The sequence below is a fragment of the Pseudophryne corroboree genome, chromosome 6 (assembly GCF_028390025.1).
Source record: "Pseudophryne corroboree isolate aPseCor3 chromosome 6, aPseCor3.hap2, whole genome shotgun sequence".
Classification (NCBI taxonomy): Eukaryota; Metazoa; Chordata; class Amphibia; order Anura; family Myobatrachidae; genus Pseudophryne; species Pseudophryne corroboree.
In genome coordinates this window covers 301,343,605-301,367,425 of record NC_086449.1, presented here as the reverse complement: position 1 = coordinate 301,367,425, position 23,821 = coordinate 301,343,605, and the positions used below count along the sequence as shown (strand labels likewise).

The 23,821-nt window shown below is 45.5% G+C and overlaps 1 protein-coding gene across 5 annotated transcripts in view; it reads right to left on the bottom strand.

The window, feature by feature from the left end:
* The window catches only part of RNF111 (ring finger protein 111), a 186,248-nt gene that overhangs the window by 32,809 nt on the left and 129,618 nt on the right, over positions 1 to 23,821 (bottom strand). For all 5 annotated transcript variants that reach the window (XM_063926182.1, XM_063926180.1, XM_063926183.1 and 2 more), the window contains exons 4-5: positions 3,096 to 3,259; positions 2,294 to 2,476 (exon numbers count right to left, since the gene is read on the bottom strand). In XM_063926182.1, coding sequence (XP_063782252.1) covers positions 2,294 to 2,476; positions 3,096 to 3,259 — 347 coding nt within the window. The remainder of the gene's footprint in view (positions 1 to 2,293; positions 2,477 to 3,095; positions 3,260 to 23,821) is intronic.

Below are 23,821 nucleotides of genomic sequence, written 5' to 3'. Positions count from 1 at the left end.
CACAAAGAGCCCTTCAGGGAGACACAGACTTGTTTGGCTCCAGCACCAACCGCGTCCTCACCGCTAATGCCAAGCTTAGCCGGGTCGCAGACTAAGTACCCTGATAGGGGACCTAGTACACTAGTAATTGCTCCCCCAACCTGCTATGACCCCCGGTACCGCTGAGGTGATTTGGAGTCACACTGGAGGAGCTACGCGTCCCTGTCAGTCAGCGTCTGTGTCCACTGCAGAGGGAAAATCGCGCTGGTGAGCTGCTGGATCCTCTCATAGTGAAGCCCCGCCCCTTCAATGGCGCACGGTCTTCCCGCTTTGTTTATACTGGCCGAGGAATTTGGTGCTTAAAATGGACAGAAAACAATTTAAGGCTGTGTTGCCAGTATGGGTACCGTGTACAGTGTATTGAGACGCAGTTGTGTACTGTGTCTCGAGATGCAGTCCGCCCCATTTAGAAGCCGTGCGTCTCCGTACCCTCGTGCCGCCATAATGGCCAGCGCCCCGTTAACCGGGACACTGGCTTAGTACTCGCCACTCATCTTTATCCTGGCTCTGTTAGGGATGGCGGCGTGCTGTGGGAACGTATGCTCGCCGTGGTGGGGCTTGCAGATAGTTCCCTCAGGAACTCAGTGTCCTGTCAGCAGGGAACGGGACCATTAACCCTTCAAGAGGTTGGGACGACGCAACCAACCAGCCCTGCCTGAAAATAACAAACATAGAAAATAAATGCAGAAAACTCTTCAGGAGCGTCCTTCAGCGTGACTGGCTCCTCCGAGTCTGGTAGGATGGGCATAGAGGGAGGAGCCAGCCCACACGATCCAATTCTTAAAGTCCCCATGCTCCTAGTGGACCAGTCTATACTCCATGGTACTAAATGGACCCCAGTATCCTCTAGGACGTAAGAGAAATAATAATAATAATAATTAATAATAATAATATTGATGATAACAACAACAACAACAACAACAACAACAACTAGCTAATGTGCCCAGTTTCAACTGGGCAAAGTTTTGCTGGATGGAACATTTTACCCCTTTTCACCCCCTTAGAAGTCGAATTTAAAAAAATCCCTGCTTAGTGGGAGGCTGCAAATCAATGTCACAGTTTCCAGACCACCCAGCAGGTCACATGTTTCAGGTCACCCAGCAGGTGCACAGGGAGGGGTCACCAACTGCCACATAACTCCGAAACAAAGCAACCAATTACAATGACATTATTTTTTTGAAAATCTACGGACCTAGACTTTTAATTTGGTATATGATGTACCCTGCTCAGACAACAGAATCATAGAAAATGGTCACTCATAAAAGTTGTCCTCCTGTTATTACTATATAGATCATAAATAATAATAATAATAATAATAATAATAATAGCAGCACAGGAGCAAGGACTTCCCATCAGGGCATGACCAAACGGAACATTTTGCTTTGTATATCACTATATAACGCAAGTAACAGTACTAAAGGCTGGATTTTTTTTTTTTTTTATTCCATTAAGGAGAGGATTCAATTAGCAGTGGTAATTTACTGCAGGCTAAGTGATTCCCCGGGATATTGATATTGATTTCAATATGCGATAAATAGCCTGTTATCGGGTACAAACACAGTGCTAACACATAGGTCTGGAAATTTTTCCCAGATTCTATGGAGCCGATTCAATTAAACGACATGTGAATAGCGCTGGAAAGGAGGTCCCAGAGCTATTCAATTCAGAGCCCTCCTATGCCCGACCAGAGGATTTCTTCTTGCACCCCTCATGTGGGGTGAGCAGAAATTAGACTAAATTACTGCCACAATGCTGTTCTCTACCATTAGGGTGGCGCAAACAGCATTGCAACACACATAGAAACATATAGGGCAGATAAGAACCACTTGGCCCATCTTGTCTGCCCCCTTCAGGCACTTAATTCAGAGAATGCCAGTTCTTGCAACTAAACGCCCAGTTTAAAGTGTGAGTACGAACATTCTTTGATATAACAGCGCGCAGAATTTAATAGCTAGGGGACCTCATTCCTGGCGCTACTCACATCACATTTAATTGAATCAACCCTTATGTCTTAACGTCTGATGACAGGTTAATTTAACAGGCAAGAGAAATGTTTGAATAGCCCCGGGAATTAAAGCCAGAATCTTCTCCTCTTTTTTCACCCCCGTTAAATTAACAGGACTAATTGAATTCAGTCCTAAATGTGGAGTATCTGCTTGAATTTTTCATCAGGAAACTGGATCAAAATAGCAACCTGCTCACCAGGGAGTATGGTATGAGCAAATCACAGAGCAATGAGATTTAATGGACTCACCTGCTGTCAAGCTTGCTGTACTGTTACTAGGGGTGATGGGAGAGGTCTCAACTGTGGAAGCCTGAGACCCAGAGGGTCCTAAAATAGCATCAGAGGCCAGCTCTGAGATGGATGTACTACTGGAAACAGCGCTGACAGGCTGGGATTCTAGCCTGACAGGGGTAGTTGGCACAACTGTAGGATCTGAGCAAAAAAAAGTCATTATTATAATACAAAATGAATCATCCGTATCACAAAACAAGTCTCAGCAGATATCCAGGTGAGATCTGTGATACATGCATGGCTGGCTGAGTGGCTCAGTCACAGCTTTAGCACCACACAAATGCTCCATAATCGCTTTCATTCCTGTATGCAGTAATTACACAGCTGCATGCATCTTTGCTTATTCCCTCCAACACCTGTCAGTTATTATTATAGTACCTTAACAGTACCATACAAAGCGATCCCAACCTATAATTCTATATAGCACTTGGGGAGGGGAGAACAGAGAGCGGACACCCCTAATATGCATTATGTGACTGCTAATAAGCATTAAGTTTGCCTTGCCCTTTACATCAAATAAACTTTACATCAAATATTTGGTTTGTTTGACTAAGGAAGTAATAGGTGCCTGGAATAATCACAATGCTGTAACATAAAGCAATCTCCTCTAAGACTAAAAATACTTCCCAATACCTGTAATATAGTCAGGTACATGATAATTGTAAAGCATTTCTTTTGTGGCTAAAGACACACACCAATGAAACAAAGGAAAAGGTTATTAAATGTAAATAAAACAACAAGGTGTGTAAGGTATGCACACCATCTTCATCTACAGTCAGGTCTACAACTTCAGTTGCATTCTGTCTTAGAGGCTGGATAACGGTGGAAACACGACTGCGACTTCTGTGCTCCTGGGTTCTTCCAGATTGAGAGTTTGAATTTTGGCCCCAGGGAGATCGTGAGTGTCCAAGTGTAGAGCGAGATCTGAGAGAGAGAGAGAGAGAGAGAGAGAGAGAGAGAGAGAGAGAGAGAAAGGGTGAGGTGAAGTGGTCAAGGATAAGTCAGCCATACAATTTACATGCTTTAAAAACACCATTTAGGAAACAAAAAAACAAAGAAAAAAAAAAAAACTGATTTTATTAGCATTTACTTATACAATATAGCACAAGAATATTCTGTTGCACTTTACAATTGGCAACAAAATTGTAATAAAACAATGCTGGGTAATAACAGACAGAGGTAGGAAGTCCCTAATCGCATGTTTACAATCTATAGGGAATAGGCAAAGATACACAAGGATAGGTGCTACATATTGGGGGTCATTCCGAGTTGTTCGCTCGGTAAAAATCTTCGCATCGCAGCGATTTTCCGCTTAATGCGCATGCGCAATGTCCGCACTGCGACTGCGCCAAGTAAATTTGCTATGCAGTTAGGATTTTTACTCACGGCTTTTTCATCGTTCTGGCGATCGTAATGTGATTGACAGGAAATGGGTGTTACTGGGCGGAAACAGGGCGTTTTATGGGCGTGTGGGAAAAAACGCTACCGTTTCCGGAAAAAACGCAGGAGTGGCCGGAGAAACGGGGGAGTGTCTGGGCGAACGCTGGGTGTGTTTGTGACGTCAAACCAGGAACGACAAGCACTGAACTGATCGCAGAAGCCGAGTAAGTCTGGAGCTACTCAGAAACTGCTACGAGGTGTGTAATCGCAATATTGCGAATACATCGTTCGCAATTTTAAGATGCTAAGATTCACTCCCAGTAGGCGGCGGCTTAGCATGAGCAAATCTGCTAAAATCAGCTTGCGAGCGAACAACTCGGAATGACCCCCATTGCATGAGGTTCTTGTAAGACAGTCACACAGCAATATTGTGGTCAGTTTATTGCAGCTGAAAAATGACAATTCTTCTAAATCTCTGCTATAGACTGTTTGAATAGAGTGCCTGTGTAATATTCTCTTTATTCAGTCATAGGGGGGAATTCAACTGTCATCACTCCTGATTTCCCGTCTAAAGTGATGGGGGATTGCAGGGGCGATTTTCAATGGATGCTGGTTACCACACATATTGCACCCATTAGTGTCGGGTTCAGCCCTACAGCAGCTAAATCCAACTAAACTAATGGGCACGATCGCGAAACAGCTGCCAACACCAGCATTTTAGCTCGTCACCCCCAGGGGGTGCAAACTGAAATGCCAGCGCTGGCAGCTGTTCATGCCCAACAGGAGCAACAACTGAATAGCTCCTTTGGGCTCGCAGAAGAAACAGCTGACAGTGCTGACAACTGAATTCCCCCCATAGAAACAAAATATTTCAATATGGAGCAATTAGATGCCACTCCTTAAATGTGTAGTGAAAAGCGCCCATGCGTCATTGCCCCATTACCAACAAAGTGACCACAGAATACCAATCACCTTCTGTTTGTTACATATTTAACTAAGTAAACGCATTAGAAGTTTCATAACGGTATGTTCATTAATCCGAATATATCCCTTGTTTGGCAGTAAGAAATTACTACATTTATCAAAGTAAGGAGAGTTATCTTTACTGCGCTTTAACTATTTTTGAAAAGGATTTTTCTATTTTTTTAATCCTGTATCTCCAACTTACTGTATGATGGTAAAGGGTAGTGTACAGTGTGTGTTTATCATGTATCCCTGAATTACTGTATGATGGTAAAGTTTAGTGTACAGTGTGTGTTTATCATGTATCCCCGACTTACTGTATGATGGTAAAGGTTAGTAACATAGTAACATAGTATCTGAGGTTGAAAAAAGACAATTGTCCATCGAGTTCAACCTATTTGTGGTGTCCTATGCATGATGATTTGACTAAAATTTCTGACTGATGCTGCTGTCAGCCATTGCATTTTATCCCTATTTATAGTAACTATAATGCATGACTATGCACCATACCCCTGGATATCCTTATCCAATAGGAATTTATCTAACCCATTCTTAAAGGTGTTGACAGATTCCGCCATTACAACTCCCTCGGGCAGGGAATTCCAAACACGTATTGTCCTTACCGTGAAAAAGCCTTTACGCCGTATTGTGCGGAATCTCCTTTCCTCTAACCTGAGCGAGTGTCCACGAGTCCTCTGTGTTGATCTAACCAAAAACAGGTCCCGCGCAAGCTCTGTGTATTGTCCCCTTATATATTTGTAGATGTTGATCATATCCCCTCTTAGTCTCCGCTTTTCCAATGTAAACATGCCTAGTCTTTCAAGCCTTTCCTTGTATTCCATCGTCTCCATGCCCTTAATTAGTTTGGTCGCCCTCCTCTGTACCTTTTCAAGCTCCAGGATATCCTTTTTGTAGTACGGTGCCCAGAACTGTACACAGTATTCAAGGTGTGGCCTCACTAGTGATTTATATAACGGGAGTATAATACTCTCGTCCCTAGCATCAATACCCCGTTTTATGCATGCTAATATCTTATTAGCCTTCTTTGCTGCAGTCCTACTTTGGGTACTACTGCTTAGCTTGCTATCTATGAGGACACCTAAGTCCTTTTCCAGTACAGAATCCCCTAATTTTACCCCATTTAGTAGGTAGGTGTAATTTTTGTTCTTGTTACCACAGTGCATTACCTTACACTTGTCTGTGTTGAAGCCCATTCTCCATTTGGCTGCCCATGCTTCTAATTTAACTAAGTCATTCTGAAGAGACTCGGCATCCTCCTCTGTATTTATAGCCTTACACAATTTGGTATCATCTGCAAAAATTGACACCATGCTCTCTAGACCTTCTGTTAGGTCGTTAATGAAAATATTGAACAATAGCGATCCTAATACTGAGCCTTGCGGCACACCACTTAGCACTTCAGTCCAAGTTGAAAAAGATCCATTAACCACAACGTGCTGCTTCCTATTATCTAACCAGTTTTTGACCCAAGTGCATATTGTGCTTCCTAGCCCTGATTCTTGTAGCTTGTATATAAGTCTCATGTGTGGTACAGTATCGAACGCTTTGGCAAAGTCTAAAAAGATTACATCCACGTCTTTACCCTGATCTAGGTTTGCGCTTACTGTTTCATAAAAGCCAAGTAAGTTGGTTTGACAGGATCTGTCCTTCATAAACCCATGTTGATTCCTTTTAATGACCTTATTGGTTTCAAGGAACTTCTGAATACTATCTCTTAGAATACCTTCCAATACTTTCCCCACTATAGATGTAAGACTAACTGGTCTATAATTACCTGGTTCAGCTTTACTTCCCTTTTTGAATATAGGCACTACTTCCGCTATACGCCAGTCTTTGGGAACCATACCTGATATAACTGAATCCTCAAAGATCAAAGATAGCGGTTTTGCCAGTTCAGAGTGTGTTTATCATGTATCCCCGACTTACTGTATGATGGTAAAGGTTAGTGTACAGTGTGTGTTTATCATGTATCCCCGAATTACTGTATGATGGTAAAGGCTAGTGTACAGGGTGTTTTTATCATGTATCTCCAAGTTACTGTATGATGGTAAAGGCTAGTGTACAGGGTGTTTTTATCATGTATCCCCAACTTACCGTATGATGGTAAAGGCTAGCGTACAGTATGTTTTTATCATGTATCCCCAACTTACTGTATTTTGGAAAAGGTTAGTGTACAGTATGTTTTTATCATGCATCTCCACTTATGATGGAACCCTCTATTATGTTCACTAATTGTTTATATCGTATATGTTTAAAAGAATACTCATTGTCTTTGCATCGTTTAATATGTAAGTAATAAAATACCATTGTATGTTAAATGTTACAGGTGTAGTGGTCCTTAAGTCTGTCTGATGTGCCCGAGGATACATGTACCAGAGACTGAGAAAACACTCTCTATGGAATAGTACATAGTTAAAAAGTTTCCTTCAATACTTATTAATACCATCATTGGCCTTTTCGGGCTTCCCTTCTACAAGGTGGATTTGCCCAGACTGGATGCTGTGGGGCACTTGTAGGGATAGCGTGGATTGGTGGTCCAGGGCCATTATGGTTAATGTGATTGACAAAACCAGTGCTGGTGGCTGCCAGTCATAAAATATGTGGACAAACAGAAGCCAGCCCTGCCCACCACCACCACCACCACCACCACCATAAGGACCCTTAGAATGACATGTAAGAACATTACTTCATTTAATAATTATCTCTAAATTTCTTCTACATTACCTTTTGATCTAGGGGTGCCGTGAAAAAATAGGATTTTAATTACCTACCGGTAAATCCTTTTCTTATAGTCCATAGAGGATACTGGGGTCCATTTAGTACCATAGGGTATAGACTGGTCCACTAGGAGCCATGGGCACTTTAAGAACTTGATAGTGTGGGCTGGCTCCTCCCTCTATGCCCCTCCTACCAGACTCAGTCTAGGAAACTGTGCCCGAGGAGACGGACATACTTTGAGAGGATAGATAAGGATAGTGGTGAGATTCCGAACCAGCACACAGAACAAGAGATAAGCCAAGCTAACCAAACTTGAAACAGGAACAGCAACGGCTGAACCAACATTACTTAACCAAGTAACATTGCAGGAAGAACGAAGCACTGGGCAAGCGCCCAGTATCCTCTACGGACTACGAGAAAAGGATTTACCGGTAGGTAATTAAAATCCTATTTTCTCTTACGTCCTAGAGGATACTGGGGTCCATTTAGTACCATGGGGATGTACCAAAGCTCCCAAACCGGGTGGGAGAGTGCCGAGGTTCCTGCAGAACTGATTGACCAAACTGAAGGTCCTCAGAGGCCAAAGTATCGAACTTGTAGAACTTAGCAAACGTGTTCGAATCTGACCAAGTAGCTGCTCGGCAGAGCTGTAAAGCCGAGACACCCCGGGCAGCCGCCCAGGAAAAACCCACCGACCTAGTAGAGTGGGCCTGTACAGATTTTGGACATGGCAAACCTGCCATGGAATAAGCATGCTGGATAGTAAGTCTGATCCAGCGTGCAATTGTCTGCTTTGAAGCAGTACACCCAATCTTATTGGGATCATAAAGAACAAACAGCGAGTCCGTTTTTCTGTGACGAACTGTTCTCTTCACATACACCATCAAAGCCCTCACAACATTCAAAGACTTTGAAGTAGCAGAAGTGTCGGTGACAACCGGAAGCACAATAGGTTGGTTGATGTGAAACGCAGACACCACCTTAGGAAGAAATTGCTGACGAGTTCTGAGTTCAGCTCTGTCCACATGGAAAATTAAATAGGGACTTTTATAAGACAAAGCCCCCAACTCCGACAAACGTCTTGCTGAAGCCAAGGCCAAAAGTGTGACTGTCTTTCACTTAAGATATTTTACATCCACCTCCTGTGACGGTTTAAACTAGTCCGATTGGAGGAACTGCACCACCACGTTGAGATCCCAGGGTGCCGTGGGAGGCACAAAGGGAGGTTGGATGTGCAGAACACCATTCAAGAACGTCTGGAACTCAGGGAGAGAAGACAATTGTTTTTGAAAGAAAAATGGACCAGGCCAAAATCTGGACTTTTATGGAGCCCAGACGTAGGCCCACATCCACACCTGCCTGTGGAAAAAGCAGGAAACGTCCCAGATGAAATTCCACTGCAGAATAATTTCTGCTCTCACAATAAGAGATGTATTTCTTCCAAATACGATGGTAATCCCTTAGACGTTACCCCTATCATGTATTGAATCATAGTAGGGATAACCTTGATAGAGATCCCTCTCCTGGCTAGAATCAGCGGTTCAACTTCCATGCCGTCAAACCTAGCCGCGGTAAGTCCTGAAAGACGAATGGGCTCTGTTGCAGAAGCGCCCCGCGAAGAGGTGGAGGCCACGGATCTTCAAGAGCATCTCCAGAAGGTCCGCATACCAGGCCCTTCTTGGCCAGTGCAGAGCAATGAGAATTGCTTGAACCTTTTCGCTTTTTATTCTCTGTAGAATTTTTGGGATCAGAGGAAGTGGAAGAAACACGTACACCATCTGATAAACCCATGGAGTCGCCAGGGCGTCTACCAAAGCCTATGGGTCTTTCGACCTGGAACAATACCGTTTGAGCTTCTTCTTGAGCCGAGAGGCCATCATGTCGATCTGTGGATATCCCCATCGACTTATCAAGCACCTGAACACTTTCTGGTGAAGGACCCACTCCCCCAGGTGCAGGTCGTGTCTGCTGAGGAAGTCTGCTTTCCAGTTGTCTACTCCCGGAATGTAGACCGCTGACAACGCCACAGCGTTTCTTTCTGCCCAGAGGAGAATTCTTGACACCTCTGACATCGCTGCTCTACCCTTCGTTCCACCCTGTCGGTTTATATACGTCACATTGTCCGACTGGACCGGAATGGCCCGATCTTGAAGAAGATGTGAGGCCTGCAGAAAGGCATTGTATATGGCCCTGAGTTCCAGAATGTTGATTGGAAGTATGACTTCCTGATTTGACCACCTTCCTTCAAACTGCACTCCCTGAGTGACTGCTCCACACACACTGAGGCTTGCATCTGTGGTTAACAGAATCCAGTTCTGAATTCTGAACCTCCGACGAGGTGAGAAGTCTGTAGCCACCACAGAAGGGAGATCCTGGCTTTAGGCGACAGACGGATCCTCTGGTGCATGTGAAGATGCGAACCTGACCATTTGTCCAACAGCTCGAGCTGGAAGGGTCTTGCGTGAAACCTTCCATATTGAAGAGCCTCGTAAGAGAACACCATTTTCCCCAGAAGGCGAATGCAAAGATGCACTGATACCCGGGTTGGCTTCAGGACATCCCAAACCATCGACTGGATTCCCAATGCCTTTTTCCAACGGAAGGAACACTTTCTGCGAGTCAGTGTCCAGTATCATTCCCAGGAATGGGAGCCTCCGTGTAGGCTCTAGGTGAGATTTCGGAAGGTTCAGAATCCACCCGTGATCCTGGAGGAGTTTGGTTGAGAGACCAATGCTGTCCAGCAACCTTTCCCTGGACGGTGCTTTTATCAGGAGATCGTCCAGGTACGGAAATATGTTCACTGCCTGTTTGCGGAATAGAAACATCATCTCTGTCATCACCTTGGTGAACACCCTTTGTGTCGTGGAGGGACCAAATGGCAGGGCCTGGAACTGGTAGTGACAGTCCTACAGTGCAAACCGTAGATAAGCCTGATGAGACGGCCAGATCGGAATGTGAAGGTACGCATCCTTGATATCCAGAGGAATTTCCCTTCCTCCAGACCTGAGATCACCACTCTCAGAGACTCCATCTTGAATTTGAACACTCGTAAGTACAGGTTCAACGACTTGAGGTTCAAAATTGGTCTTACCGAACAGTCTAGTTTTGGTACTACAAACAAGTTGGAATAATACACCCTTGTTTTGCAAATGAGGTGAAACTGGAACAATGACTTGAGTCTTTGGGCTTTTGGGTGGCATGCTGTAAAGTTATACTTGCCTCTTGTGAAACTGGTAAACCTGATTTGAAGAATCTGTGAGGTGGGAGCTCTTGGAACTCCAGTCTGTAGCCCTGGGAAATAAGATCTATGACCCAGGGATCCTGGCACAAACTTGACCAGACTGAAGAATTGTAGTCGGGATCCCACCTGACAGCATTCCAGGCATTGTGGTCCACCGTCACGCTGATGGCTTTGAGGAAGCCAAGCCTGAGCTCTGCTCCTGAGCACTGGCAGTCGCTGGTTTGCGTGGTTTACCTCTTGCACCGCTGGAGGACGTAGAAGCACCTCTGGATTTGCCCTTGAACTTTGCCGTCCGAAAGGACTGTAACTTAGAAGCTGAATAAGTCTTCTTGGTTGGGGAGGATGGGCTGCGGAAGGAAGATACGCAAGACTTACCCTCAGTAGCTGTGGAGATCCATTTTTCTAGTTCATCTCTAAATAAGGCCTCTCCTGTGAATGGTAGACCTTCCACGCCTTTCCTGGAGTCCGCGTCAGCAGTCCACTGGCGTAGCCACAAGCCCCTGCGTGCCGACACTGCCATAGCGGTGGTGCGTGCATTAAGCAAGCCTATTTCTTTTATTGCTTCCACCATAAAGTTAGCAGAGTCCTGTATATGCTGTAGGAGTAAAACAACATCCCCCCTAGATGAGGAATCTAACCCCTCAATTAGGTTACATGACCATTTTGCAATGGCTTTTGTGATCCACGCACATGCAATAGTGGGTCTTTGGGTCACCCCAGCAGCTGTGTACAATGATTTGAGTGTAGTCTCAATTTTACGATCAGACGTGTCTTTAAGGGAGGCTGAACCAGGAACAGGCAACACAATTTTACGTGACAGTCTAGAGACTGATGCGTCCACTATCGGTGGATTTTCCCATTTTTTCCTATTCTCCAGAGGAAAAGGAAAAAAGATGAGCGCAACCTTTAAGGGATCTGAAATTTCTTGTCAGGATTAACCCATGGTTCTTCAAACAGGGTATTCAATTCCTTTGACACAGGAAGTGTGACGGAGGACTTCTTTTTTACATTAAAATAAGATAATTCCTCACTCCTCTGACACCTTATCAGGAATATGCAGTACATCTCCGATAGCCTCTATAAGAGCCTCTATTCCCTGTGACAGAGCCGAACCCCCCCCCCCCCCCCCCCCCTGCAAATCCACCTCCCCCTCCTCCATGTCTGACCTGTCAGCGTCAGAGTCAGATTGCAGGATAAGGGCCAGAGATCACTTTTGCGGACAAATGGGAGGGGATTGAGACGCTGTTTTGGGGATTGAGTCTCTCTTGATAAACTCATCCACAGTCTGTTTTAAATATTGCGTCTCTTTCTCACTGCGGGACAATTTTGTAGAAAGAGTGGAGATAATTCCTTTAAAAGAATTAACCCACTCTGGTTCAGCCCCGCTATTTTGTGAACCCTGAGTACCCAGTAGTGAGCAACCTGGTGAAGAGGAACACTCCGCTGTACAAGAAACACACTCTTTGCCTGACATAATGTAAATGTGACCGTACACACACACACACACACACACACACACACACACACACACACACACACACACACACACACACACACACACACACACAGGAAAAGGTTAAGCACAAGTAACCCACAAAGAGCCCTTCAGGGAGACAGAGTTGTTTGGAGCCAGCCCCACCGCGCCCTTACCGCTAATGCCAAGCTTACCCGGGTCGCAGACTAGGTACCCTGATAGGGAACTTAGCACTAATAGTCGCTCCCCCCCTGCTATGACCCCTGGTACCGCTGAGGTAATTTGGAGTCACACCGGAGGAGCTGCGCGTTCCTGTCAGTCTGTGTCCACTGCAGAGGGAAAATGGTGCTGTGAGCTGCTGGATCCTCTCATAGCGAAACCCCGCCCCTTCAATGGCAGACGGTCTTCCTGCTTTTTTATACTGGCTGAGGTAATTTTTGTGCTTAAAATGGAGCAGAACCGTTTTAAGGCTGTGTTTGCCAGTTTGGGTACTGTGTACAGTGTACGGAGACGTAGTTGTGTACTGTGTCTGGAGACGCATTCCGCCTCGTTTAGAAGCCGTGCGTCTCTGTACCCTCGTGCCGCCATAACGGCCGGCGCCCCGCTAACCGGGACGCCGGCTCAATACTCACCACTCTTCATTCTTCTGGCTCTGTTAGGGGTGGCGGAATGCTGCGGGAATGTACGCTTGCCGTGGTGGGGCTTGCGAATAGTTCCTTCAGGACCTCAGTGTCCTGTCAGCGGGGAACGGGACCATTAACCCTACAAGAGGTTGGGACGCGCACCCCCCCCCCCCCCCCCCTAAATCCCACAGAGCCGGCAGGCTGCTGCTAACCAGCCCTGCCTGAAAATAACAAACATAGAAAATAAATGCAGAAAACTCTTTAGGAGCTTCCTTCAGCGTGACCGGCTCCACCAGGCACATTTTCGAAATGGAGTCTGGTAGTAGGGCGTAGAGGGAGGAGCCAGCCCATACTATCAAATTCTTAAAGTGCCCATGGCTCCTAGTTGACCAGTCTATACCCCATGGTACTAAATGGACCCCAGTATCCTCTTGGACGTAAAAGAAAAATGCTGATACTCTAGGGTACCATGATGCAACAAAGTTTGGGAACCCCTGCTTTAAACCCATTATTATATTTTACGGCTTGTTCTTGTCTTTATTTTTCAAGACTAAGACGAGCCGTGCAGCCAGTGTGCAGAACGCACATATTCAGTATGGACAGTGCTCTAAGGATTTGTCATTATTTTGGCAACAATAAAAGGACCAGATCCATGTGTCCTCATACAACTTACCTCAATACGCCATACAGTGCAAGATGCCTGGCGTGAGTGAGCCGCCAGGCCCTGTGCAACTCTGTTAATGCTGGACATCTTTTTTTGCAGAAAATGCATCTTCAATGCAACACAACTTGACTAAGGTGACTGTGCTGATTAATTTGATATATGACACTTGTATATTGTATGTGACTGAGTCTGTATACGGAGCAGAACAGGACTTGTATTGGAAAAAAGCTGAAGCTGCTACATTGTAGCACTTCATGTACAGATTCAGAGACTCAGTCGCACACAGATATACAAGTGTCATATCACATTAAACAGCACTGTCTCCTTATGTTTCCTTGTCACATTGCATTGCGATTAAGATGCATTCTTGTAAAAAATTAAAACAAAACATCCTCATGTGACCTGGAGTGTCAAGAGGGGCTGTTTGGCGTGACTGCAGCAAAGATGTATGAGGACATATCTGTACACAGAAAAGGGAGTGGAAAATTAAGCTCCTGTAAAGTCTAATTTCCTTGCCACGGACATAACATCCACGAGGTGCTATTTACAGATAGCAAGAGACACAATGTGTAGACCTCCCTTCTGCAGCCAATTAATGACACAAATGAATAATAGATGTTATTATAAGGAGATGGATAAAATCCGTTCACCCCTGAAGTAAAGGATGACCTACCAATCTCCTAATCACTTTAATTTCAGGCTCATTGAACACATAAGTCACATCATATCATGTCATAGTCCAGACGTGTTGCCAGTAACTGAAGACTTCATGTTAATAAACAGAGAGAGATCATGGGGGTAAAAGGAACCCCTGCTTTTTTATTTGGCCACTTATTAGAGGACACAGCTGACAGTGAAACGCTAGGGATATTGGTAAGGAAATAGATGATGATGATGATGATGATGATGATGATGGGGTGGGAACAAAATAATTAAACGGATTCAAAGGGCGGAATTCAAATGTTGCCGCCCCCTCCCTGCCCCTATCGCGCCTACCGGCAGCTATTCAAATGTTGCTGCCGACGGGCGTGACAACAGCATTTCAGCTCGCTACCTCCAGGGGTGGCGAGCTGAAATGCGCGAAAAGTGACCAGTTTGGACGTCCAAACTGGACTTTTCATGATCGCGCCCATGACATTAGTTGGGTTTAGCCACTTTACGCAGCTAATCCCAACTGCTATGGGCGTGATAGGGGCGATAATGTGGGTCAATTGAATATCACCCTAAATATACATGAAAGAATAGCAAGGTGCATGATTATATATTACAAATAACAAGCAAACACATCTAATACAGTGCAACCCCATAAACATAACCAGAGAATGTGGGGGAATATCTCTTCAGGGTAGCACACACTAAATAACGAATCATGATTCCTTTGCTTTGCCATTCCATGGAAATCCATTCTGCAACCTTATAAGTCTTTACATAGATCTCAGTCTGCTGTGCAGTGGCAATCAGTGCAGGGCTACAGGCAGAAGGCCAAACTCCAGCAGTGAAACCAGGTACAAAAATAGGATTTTAGTACCTACCGGTAAATCATTTTCTCCTAGTCCGTAGAGGATGCTGGGGACTCCAAAAGGACCATGGGGTATAGACGGATCCGCAGGAGCTTGGGCACACTATAAAGACTTAAACTGGGTGTGAACTGGCTTCTCCCTCGATGCCCCTCCTCCAGACCTCAGTTAGAACTGTGCCCAGGAGAGACGGACATTTCGAGGAAAGAATTTATAATTTTAAACACAGTGAGTGTTATACCAGCTCACACCACAAACATACCGGAAAACATGGCATTCAACAGAATACCAGCCCCCGGCATGAAAACATACAGCCATATGCTGAAAGAATATGCAACACAACCTGTGTGTCACACAACCAATATAAAGAAACCGCCTACCACGGCCTGAACAACGTCAGCGACAACCTGACAGAGATGAAACACCACAAAGTGTAACCAAAACCAATAACTGCAGACACAGTACGCACTGGGACGGGCGCCCAGCATCCTCTACGGACTAGGAGAAAAGGATTTACCGGTAGGTACTAAAATCCTATTTTCTCTTACGTCCTAGAGGATGCTGGGAACTCCAAAAGGACCATGGGGTCTATAGTAAAGCTCCAGACCGGGCAGGAGAGTGCGGACGACTCTGCAGCACCGACTGAGCAAACATGAGGTCCCCCTCAGCCAGGGCATCAAACTTGTAGAGCTTAGCAAACGTGTTTGAACCCGACCAAGTAGCCGCTCTGCAAAGTTGAACCACCGAGACTTCTCGGGCATCCGCCCAAGACGATCCCATCTTCCAAGTAGACTGGGTCACCACCTACTTCGGTAACGGCAATCCATCCGTAGAACGAGCACGCCGAATCGTATTACAGATCCAGGGTGTAACAGACTGCATAGACGCAGGTGCCCCAATCATGCTGGGAACATACCGGACAAACAGAGCCTCTGTTTCCCCCATCTGAGCCAAAATGGCGACCTAAACATTCAAAGCCCTGACCACATCGAGATACTTTGAATCAGTTAATGCCTAAATAACCCCGGCATCAAAATAGGCAGATTTCTGCGAAACCCAGAAACCACCTTTGGCAGAACTATTATCCGAATTCTCAATTCCTCACTATCCACATGGAAGATCAAACAGGGCTCCTGCGAGACAAAGCCGCTACGTCCGACACCCGCCTTGCGGACGCCAAAGCCAACAGCATGACCACTTTCCAAGAGAGAAATTTTAACACAACCTTTCACAAAGGTTCCAAACAGTGTGACACAAGAAACTCAACACCACATCCAGGTCCCACGGTGCCACAAATGGAGGTTGGATGTACAGCACTCCTTTCACGAAGGTCCGAACTTCCGGAAAGGTTGCCAATTCTTTCTTGAAAGCAAATTTATAAGGCCAAAACCGAACTTAAATGGAGCCAAACTTTAGGCCTGCACCCACACCTGCTTGCAAAAAATGGAGAAGAACGACCCAGCTGAAAGTCTTCCGTAGTAGCCTTCTTGGATTCACACCAAGACACATATTTTCTCCAAACACGGTGGCAAAGCTTCGCCGTTACTTCTTTTCTAGCCTGAAGAAGTGTGGAAATGACTTCACTGGGAATACCCTTACTGGCCAAGATATGGCGTTCAACCTGCACGCCGTCAAACGCAGCCGCGGCAAGTCTTGACACACGCCCGGATCTTGCTGTAACAGTTCCTCACGTAGAGGTAAAGGCCATGGATCTTATAGGAGTAAATCTTGAAGAACTGGATACCAAACCACTCCTTGGTTAGACAGGAACAATGAGGATCGCCTGAACCTTTGTTCTTCTTACGTTTATCACCTTCCGAAGAGTGAAAACGGAGGGAACACATAGACCGACTGAAAACACCCAAGGTGTCCCGAGGACGTCCACTGCTATAGCTTGAGTGTCCCCTGACCCGGAACAATATCCCTGAGATCTCTCGTTGAGGCGAGACGCCAACATGTCCACTGGAGGCACTCCTCAAAGACTTGTCACTTCAGTGAAAACTTCTCGATGACGACTGTATTTCTCCCGGATGGAGATCGCGTCTGCAGAGGAAATCTATTTCTCCGTCGTTTAACTCCGGAACGAAGCCCGCTTTAAAGCGTTTACTTAAATCAAGAAAGTTTAGCGCAGACAAGCTTCCCAGCTTGACCATTTCCTCTGGAAATACGTCCCTTGTCATGACAGCTCCCCAACCTCGGATATATGCATGCATGGACACCAGGTCCTACTCCTGGATCCCGAACCTCCGTCCCTCTAGAAGATGAGAACCGAGCAGACACCACAGGAGCGAAGTCCCGGTCAGTAGGACTAAATTCCAACGCATGTGTTGGGGAGACCCGGACTCCATTTCCAACTGGTCCCTCGAAAACCACTCTGGCATTCGACCTGTTCAACAAACAAGGGCCCGTAGGCCGCACCCACCTGCTTCATTAACAGAAACTTTGGAAGGATTGTCACAATCAATCTGATCCGACTCCGGATCCTCAGACCTCTTTCCACAGGAAAAAAACACAGAACCTCAACCGGTCAGTATCTACTCTGACACCCACCTGCGAACTCTGCGTCGCTGTGAACAACAGTCATTCCCTGTGTTGAGGAACAGTCAAAGAAACAACGATTTGCACCCCTTGTTTCTTGACCTCGCCTCAATCAGGAGAGCGTCCCAGAGCCGAATGACAATTGCTCTTACTATTGAAAGAAAACCATCATACTGCCAACACTCCGGTGAAATGGCAAAGACAATCCTGGGTATCAACCCAGGTAGGCTGAACGTTGAGAAAAACACATTTAAACCCTTTTTCTACCTTTACGTGTTGGAGCTCCCTGGCCTGAGAGATTCCATCTTATAGTTCCACTTCGTAAGTAGAAATGCTTGTTTCTTTCTTTTTTTTTTTTTTTAGGGATGGCAGGATAAAGTCCTGAACCTGACGCAACTCTGGTATGGCGTCGCTTACTACCTCCTCGACCCGCGGGGAATCGGTAAGATCTATTAGAAAAATATTGACGGGAAACATTTGTAACTCAGAATGACCCCCTTTGGATTCTATAATCAACTCACAGGTCCTAATCAATTCCCAGACTAACTGAAAATTAGTCGACGAGACCCCACCGGAGTCGGATCCAGCCAGATAGACTCGGCGACCTGCGGCGGATGTGCTAGAAACAGAAAACAAGATCCGCTTCTGCGAAACAAACAAGGTGACACCCCCTGACGAAGTCCTCGTGACGAAATGCGTTGGCGTGGTAATTGGACACTAGATGTAACTACATCGCTGTTGATCTGATCCTGTGAGGTCCCGGGAGGGATCGTTTGATGAGCTGTGACCGGCGGCTGTTCCACTGGTGCTATCCGGAGGTGCCGTGTGTGTGATAACATCGTGCTGCTGATCTCTTTTTGAGATGTATGTATATGTGTACTTCTTTTTATTAAATGCTCACAACTTTTACTGATATCCGCGCTCCTCATTTGTTTTTTTTATATATATATATATATATATATATATATATATATATATATATATATATATATATATATATATATATATATATAGATAGATAGATAGATAGATAGATAGATAGAAGTGGATTGTCCAGACCCGTTAGGGTCCATAGTGACAGTAATGTGTTCTGAATGTGCTGACATGCCCCAGATGTGGATCTACCAGGAACGTTCTGGTCGTCAGAAACGTAGTCTATGTCGACAGCAGGGAATAATAAGCGGGCAAAAAAAAATAACAATCTTGGAACCCCGAGGGGTCTTGAGGGAAGCATATATAAATTCAATAACACTCCCCCTACATATACCTCTAAATATATATATATATATATATATATATATATATATACACACACACACACACACACAGGTACCAGGCCATAACAGCCTGTTAATCGTTTTACCCAGTAATACAGTCGATGCTGACATGCACCCACAAACAACTGTGTCTCCCATGGCGTGTTTACTTTTATAAGCACACAAACACCAACCTGCTAATAATTAATTTTCTGAATCAAGTACCGACAAGCGTCGGCAATGCCGACAGTTATCCCCACAGCAGCTTGTGAAAAAGCCCTCACACATGTCGACTAACCGATAGTGGGTAACAGACAGGAAAACACTGAAATTCATGCAACACAACAAGGAATATGCGCCCATTATAAACATAATGCTATATAACTACCATAGGGGTCGATTCAATTCGGCAACTTATGAATAGCGCCGGGAATTAGCTCCCGACGCTATTCAATTCAGCTCCAGTTAAGTCGGCGATGGCCCGTTCTCGCCGACTAAACAGGTTGAATTGTCGGGAGAACGGGCATTCTCCGACTTAACTCCCCGGCGCAAGGCTGATTCCCGACAGAATCAGCCTCGCGCCGGCCGCGAGGCAGCACTTTTGTCGGGTTTCTTCTCTCATCCCCCGGGGATGAGAGAAGAATTCCCGACAATTGCGGGTCACTAGCAGCTGAATTGAATAGCGTCGGGAGCTAATTCCCAGCGCTATTTATAAGTTGACGAACTGAATCGACCCCATATAGCACTAAAAACACTGTGCCCCCCCCCCCCCCCCCCCCTCCTTTATACTACAAGGCTTGGCGGGTAGCTGCAGAAAATGGCGCTGACTCCGTTGTGAGGGCTAAGCTCCACCCCTTCTCGGCGCGCTAAAGCCCGCTCAAACTAATATATATATATATATATATATATATACATATATACATACACACACACATATATACACACACACATATATATATTTTCCATATATTGATCTGTGGGGGATGTTATCATAAACAATATCAATCGCTGCCCAGGGCGCTCCCCCCTGCGCCCTCGGAAGCCATTGGTGTGTGGGAGCAATGGCGTGCAGCGTGCGCTGCGGTACACTGGCGGGGTGAACATACCCGGCGTCCGAGCCTTTAAGTATGTCCCCCCGCCAGCAATCCCTTAAAAAACATGCCGCCCAGGGCACTCTCCCCCAGCGCCCTGCAAGTGGCGATGGTGAGTGGGAGCAGGGAGCGCAGCGCTACCGCTGCTGCTCCCTCCGTTTTGTGGCACACTGGTGGGGTGAACATACCCGGTGCCCGGGCACCTAAATATGTCCCCCCCCCGCCAGCGAACTAAACTTCAGCAACATGCCGCCCAGGGCGCTCCCCCCCAGCGCCCTGCACCATGCGAGTGCGTTGGTGTGTGGGAGCATGGAGCGCAGCGCGACCGCTGCGTGTTACCTCCGTTACTGAAGTCTTCTGCCGTCACTGAAGTCTTCTGCCTTCTGCATACTCACCCGGCTTCTGTCTTCTGTGAGGGGGGTGACGGCGAGGCTCCGGGAACAAGCAGCTAGGCGCACCAAGTGATCGAACCCTCTGGAGCTAATGGTGTCCAGTAGCCTAAGAAGCAGGGCCCTTAAACTAAGTAGAAGTAGGTCTGACTTCTCTCCCCTCAGTCCCACGATGCAGGCAGCCTGTAGCCAGCAGGTCTCCCTGAAAATAAAAAAACCTAACAAAGTCTTTCTAGAGAAACTCATGAGAGCTCCCCTAGTGTGCATCCAGTCACTCCTGAGCACAAAGTCTAACTGAGGTCTGGAGGAGGGGCATAGAGGGAGGAGCCAGTTCACACCCAGTTTAAGTCTTTATAGTGTGCCCAGGCTCCTGCGGATCCGTCTATATCCCATGGTCCTTTTGGAGTCCCCAGCATCCTCTAGGACGTAAGAGAAAAAACATTTTATTAACAGTTGTGAAAGTTTTGCCTAATGCCAAGAACAAAAACTGTGATTTTCATTTTTAATTCTCTGGAATGGATACTTTCAGAAAATGTGTGGTTTCAGCAAGTGCCATTTCATTTACTACTTTGTTATACAAGTTTTAGGGGAATATTCAATTAGGGTCGGATACATTCCGACATGCATTTGTCAGAATAAATCAGTCAACCCCTATTCAATCTCATCTCAATTCGACTTTACAAAAGTCGAATTGAGATGAGGGACCGGAGAGGGAGGAGACCGGCGGGGACAGCCGCCGGCAGACGGAGGAGAGCAGTGCGGCAGAAGGATGTCTCACAGCCTAGCAAGCGTGATCTCACTTGCTGGAGCCTGGTGGACGCTGCCGTGAGTGGCGCGGCTGTGAGACATACTCACTGCCTGTCTGCCCGCAACTGTCCCCCGTCTCCCCGAAGCCCCCCCCCCCTCTCCTCCTCTGGGTTCCACATCTCAGTCCGACATTTTTTTATGTCGGACTGAGATGGTCGGAAACGGGGCCAAATCCTGTCGAATTTGGCCCTGTTTCACGCAAAAGTACGTGAATTGGCAGCTATACCGTCGATTCACGTACTATTCCACAAGTCGAATTCCACGACTTGTGGAATAAAAACTGCAGGGATTGAATAGGTCAAATCACTATTCGACCTTTAAAAGTCAAAAACTGCCGTCTTTTCGACAGACAGCAGTTTTTTCGACCCTAATTGAATATATAGTGTAGAAAGTCAATTTAGCTGGTAGTGCAAGGGTTAAGAACTGCATAAATGCTGAAGAGCAGTGACTAAGGATCAATGATCTGAGCCCTATCTATTCAGTATACAGCACACCACACTGCAAGGATAACCATCCTAAGCAAAGCAGGATATCCTATACTTCTCAGATCTAGAAGCAGATTCCTGGCTCTAATCTTCCTTGACTACTAGCACTCTTACAAAATGTCACTCCTGGTATCCTACAGAAGACCGTGTTGTTGCTACACAAGTGCTCAGGTCTATTAGGTTCTCTTAGGATCTAATTCAGAGTTGATCGCAGCTGCAAATTTGTTAGCAGTTGGGCAAAACCATGTGCACTGCAGGGGGGCAGATATATAGCATGTGCAGAGAGTGTTGGATTTGGGTGGGGTGTGTTCAAACTGAAATCTAAATTGCAGTGTAAAATTAAAGCAGCCAGTATTTACCTTGCACAGAAACAGTATAACCCACCCAAATCTAACTCTCTCTGCAAATGTTATATCTGCCCCACCTGCAGTGCACATGGGGGGTAATTCCAAGTTGATCGTAGCAGGATTTTTGATAGCAATTGGGCAAAACCATGTGCACTGCAGGGGAGGCAGATATAACATGTGCAGAAAGAGTTAGATTTGGGTGGGTTATTTTATTTCTGTGCAGGGTAAATACTGGCTGCTTTATTTTTACACTGCAAATTAGATTGCAGATTGAACACACCACACCCAAATCTAACTCTCTCTGCACATGTTATATCTGGCTCCCCTGCAGTGCACATGGTTTTGCCCAATTGCTAACAGAATTCATGCTGCGATCAACTTGGAATTACCCCCATGGTTTTGCCCAACTGCTAACAAATTTGCTTCTGTGATCAACTCTGAATTACCACCTTAGTCCCTATGTTTACACATTATTATTCTCACTGCAAGACACCACCTTATTGCATTTACAGGTTGTTGTTTTTTTAAGAGTTCTAAAAATGTATTATTATTAGATCTGACATTAGAACAAATGTAAGTGTGCACAGTGCACCCATCACTATTAATCATTTTAGGGAAATAACTGGGAGAACGACAATGATAAAAATGGGAATTGTATATTTTACCGTCAGACAGGATGATGGCTGTCAGTATACCGTCAGCGTTTGTCGCAATCCCGGCAGCGAGTGTCCGCGGGGGCTCGCCACGCTTCGGGCTTGGTGGCTCGCTACAGGTTATATTGCCACTCGGTTTGTGGCGTGGACCTACCAACTGAGTAGGAATACCCTGCGGAGGTCGGGACTCCGTCCGGTGGTATTTCACCGGGTGTCAGGATTCCGGGGTCGGTCTCCTGAACACCAGGATCACGACAGCTGGTATTTTAACTGCATCCCATAAAATGCTCCTACAGTAAGGATTCATTTGTGTTTTACGAATGTTGGCTCAGCCCACAAAAGGGAAAAGGTCAGACATTAAAGTAACATAGGCAACAGGTGGACATCTTATTTCACTTTCACTACATATAACAGGCTGATGTTACTTAAGTCAGCCATTTTACATAATAAACAAAAACCTGTTTTTAAACCAATCAGAAAAGATGTGACTGAGACTTTGTGAGCGGAGAAATGCAATACACCAAAAGAACATTTAAATCACATTTGCCTTTATCCACCAAGCGGTAGTCTCATGGGTATATACACAGCTGTATAAATATTTGAAGCTATCCCTGGAAACCCTACGGGAGCAGTCTAGAGTAGGTTAATAAACAATTTCCATCCACGCTAATCAAGAAACCTACATGCCCTATGTAGTCATTTAATAATTGTATGGTTAGTGCAGAACGTGGATTCACAGCGCTCGTCAGCAAATGGGTTAAATGCTTTCGTTTAATTTGCTTTGTGTGCGAGCAAGAAACTGCACACCAAGCAAATTGCAGCAGCCAGTGGAAAATACTCCAACCGCCTGTTTATCCATCGTGAGTTCCAAATGATTTGGGCCTCTTCCATTTCACATTGCAAACCGATAGAATGTTTAATATCTATACTTGAGCAATCCAGCTATCACTTCACACTTGAAGGTATTCTCAGGCCGAGTACGAACAAAACAGTGAACATTCATTTTAATTCAGCCATTCCTCTAGATGCAAATAAAACAGACGTTAAATCAATTAAAATCTGGAAATGATGGCTCGAGACCAGCACTACAAAAACTTTCCCTTTGAGACTGTTATGAGAATACAAAGTCTTAAAAACTGTTTTGCCAACGTTATTTGACCATTCATAAACCCAATGCGAATGTGTGTATTCCATATAAAGTGGTGTTTGTTTTGTTTCTACATTTCAGGTTCATACTATTGTATGTGAAATTCCAAAATAATGTACTAGTTTGGGAGCTCTGTAAAACATTTTTTTGTATTATTACTGATTTGTGACTG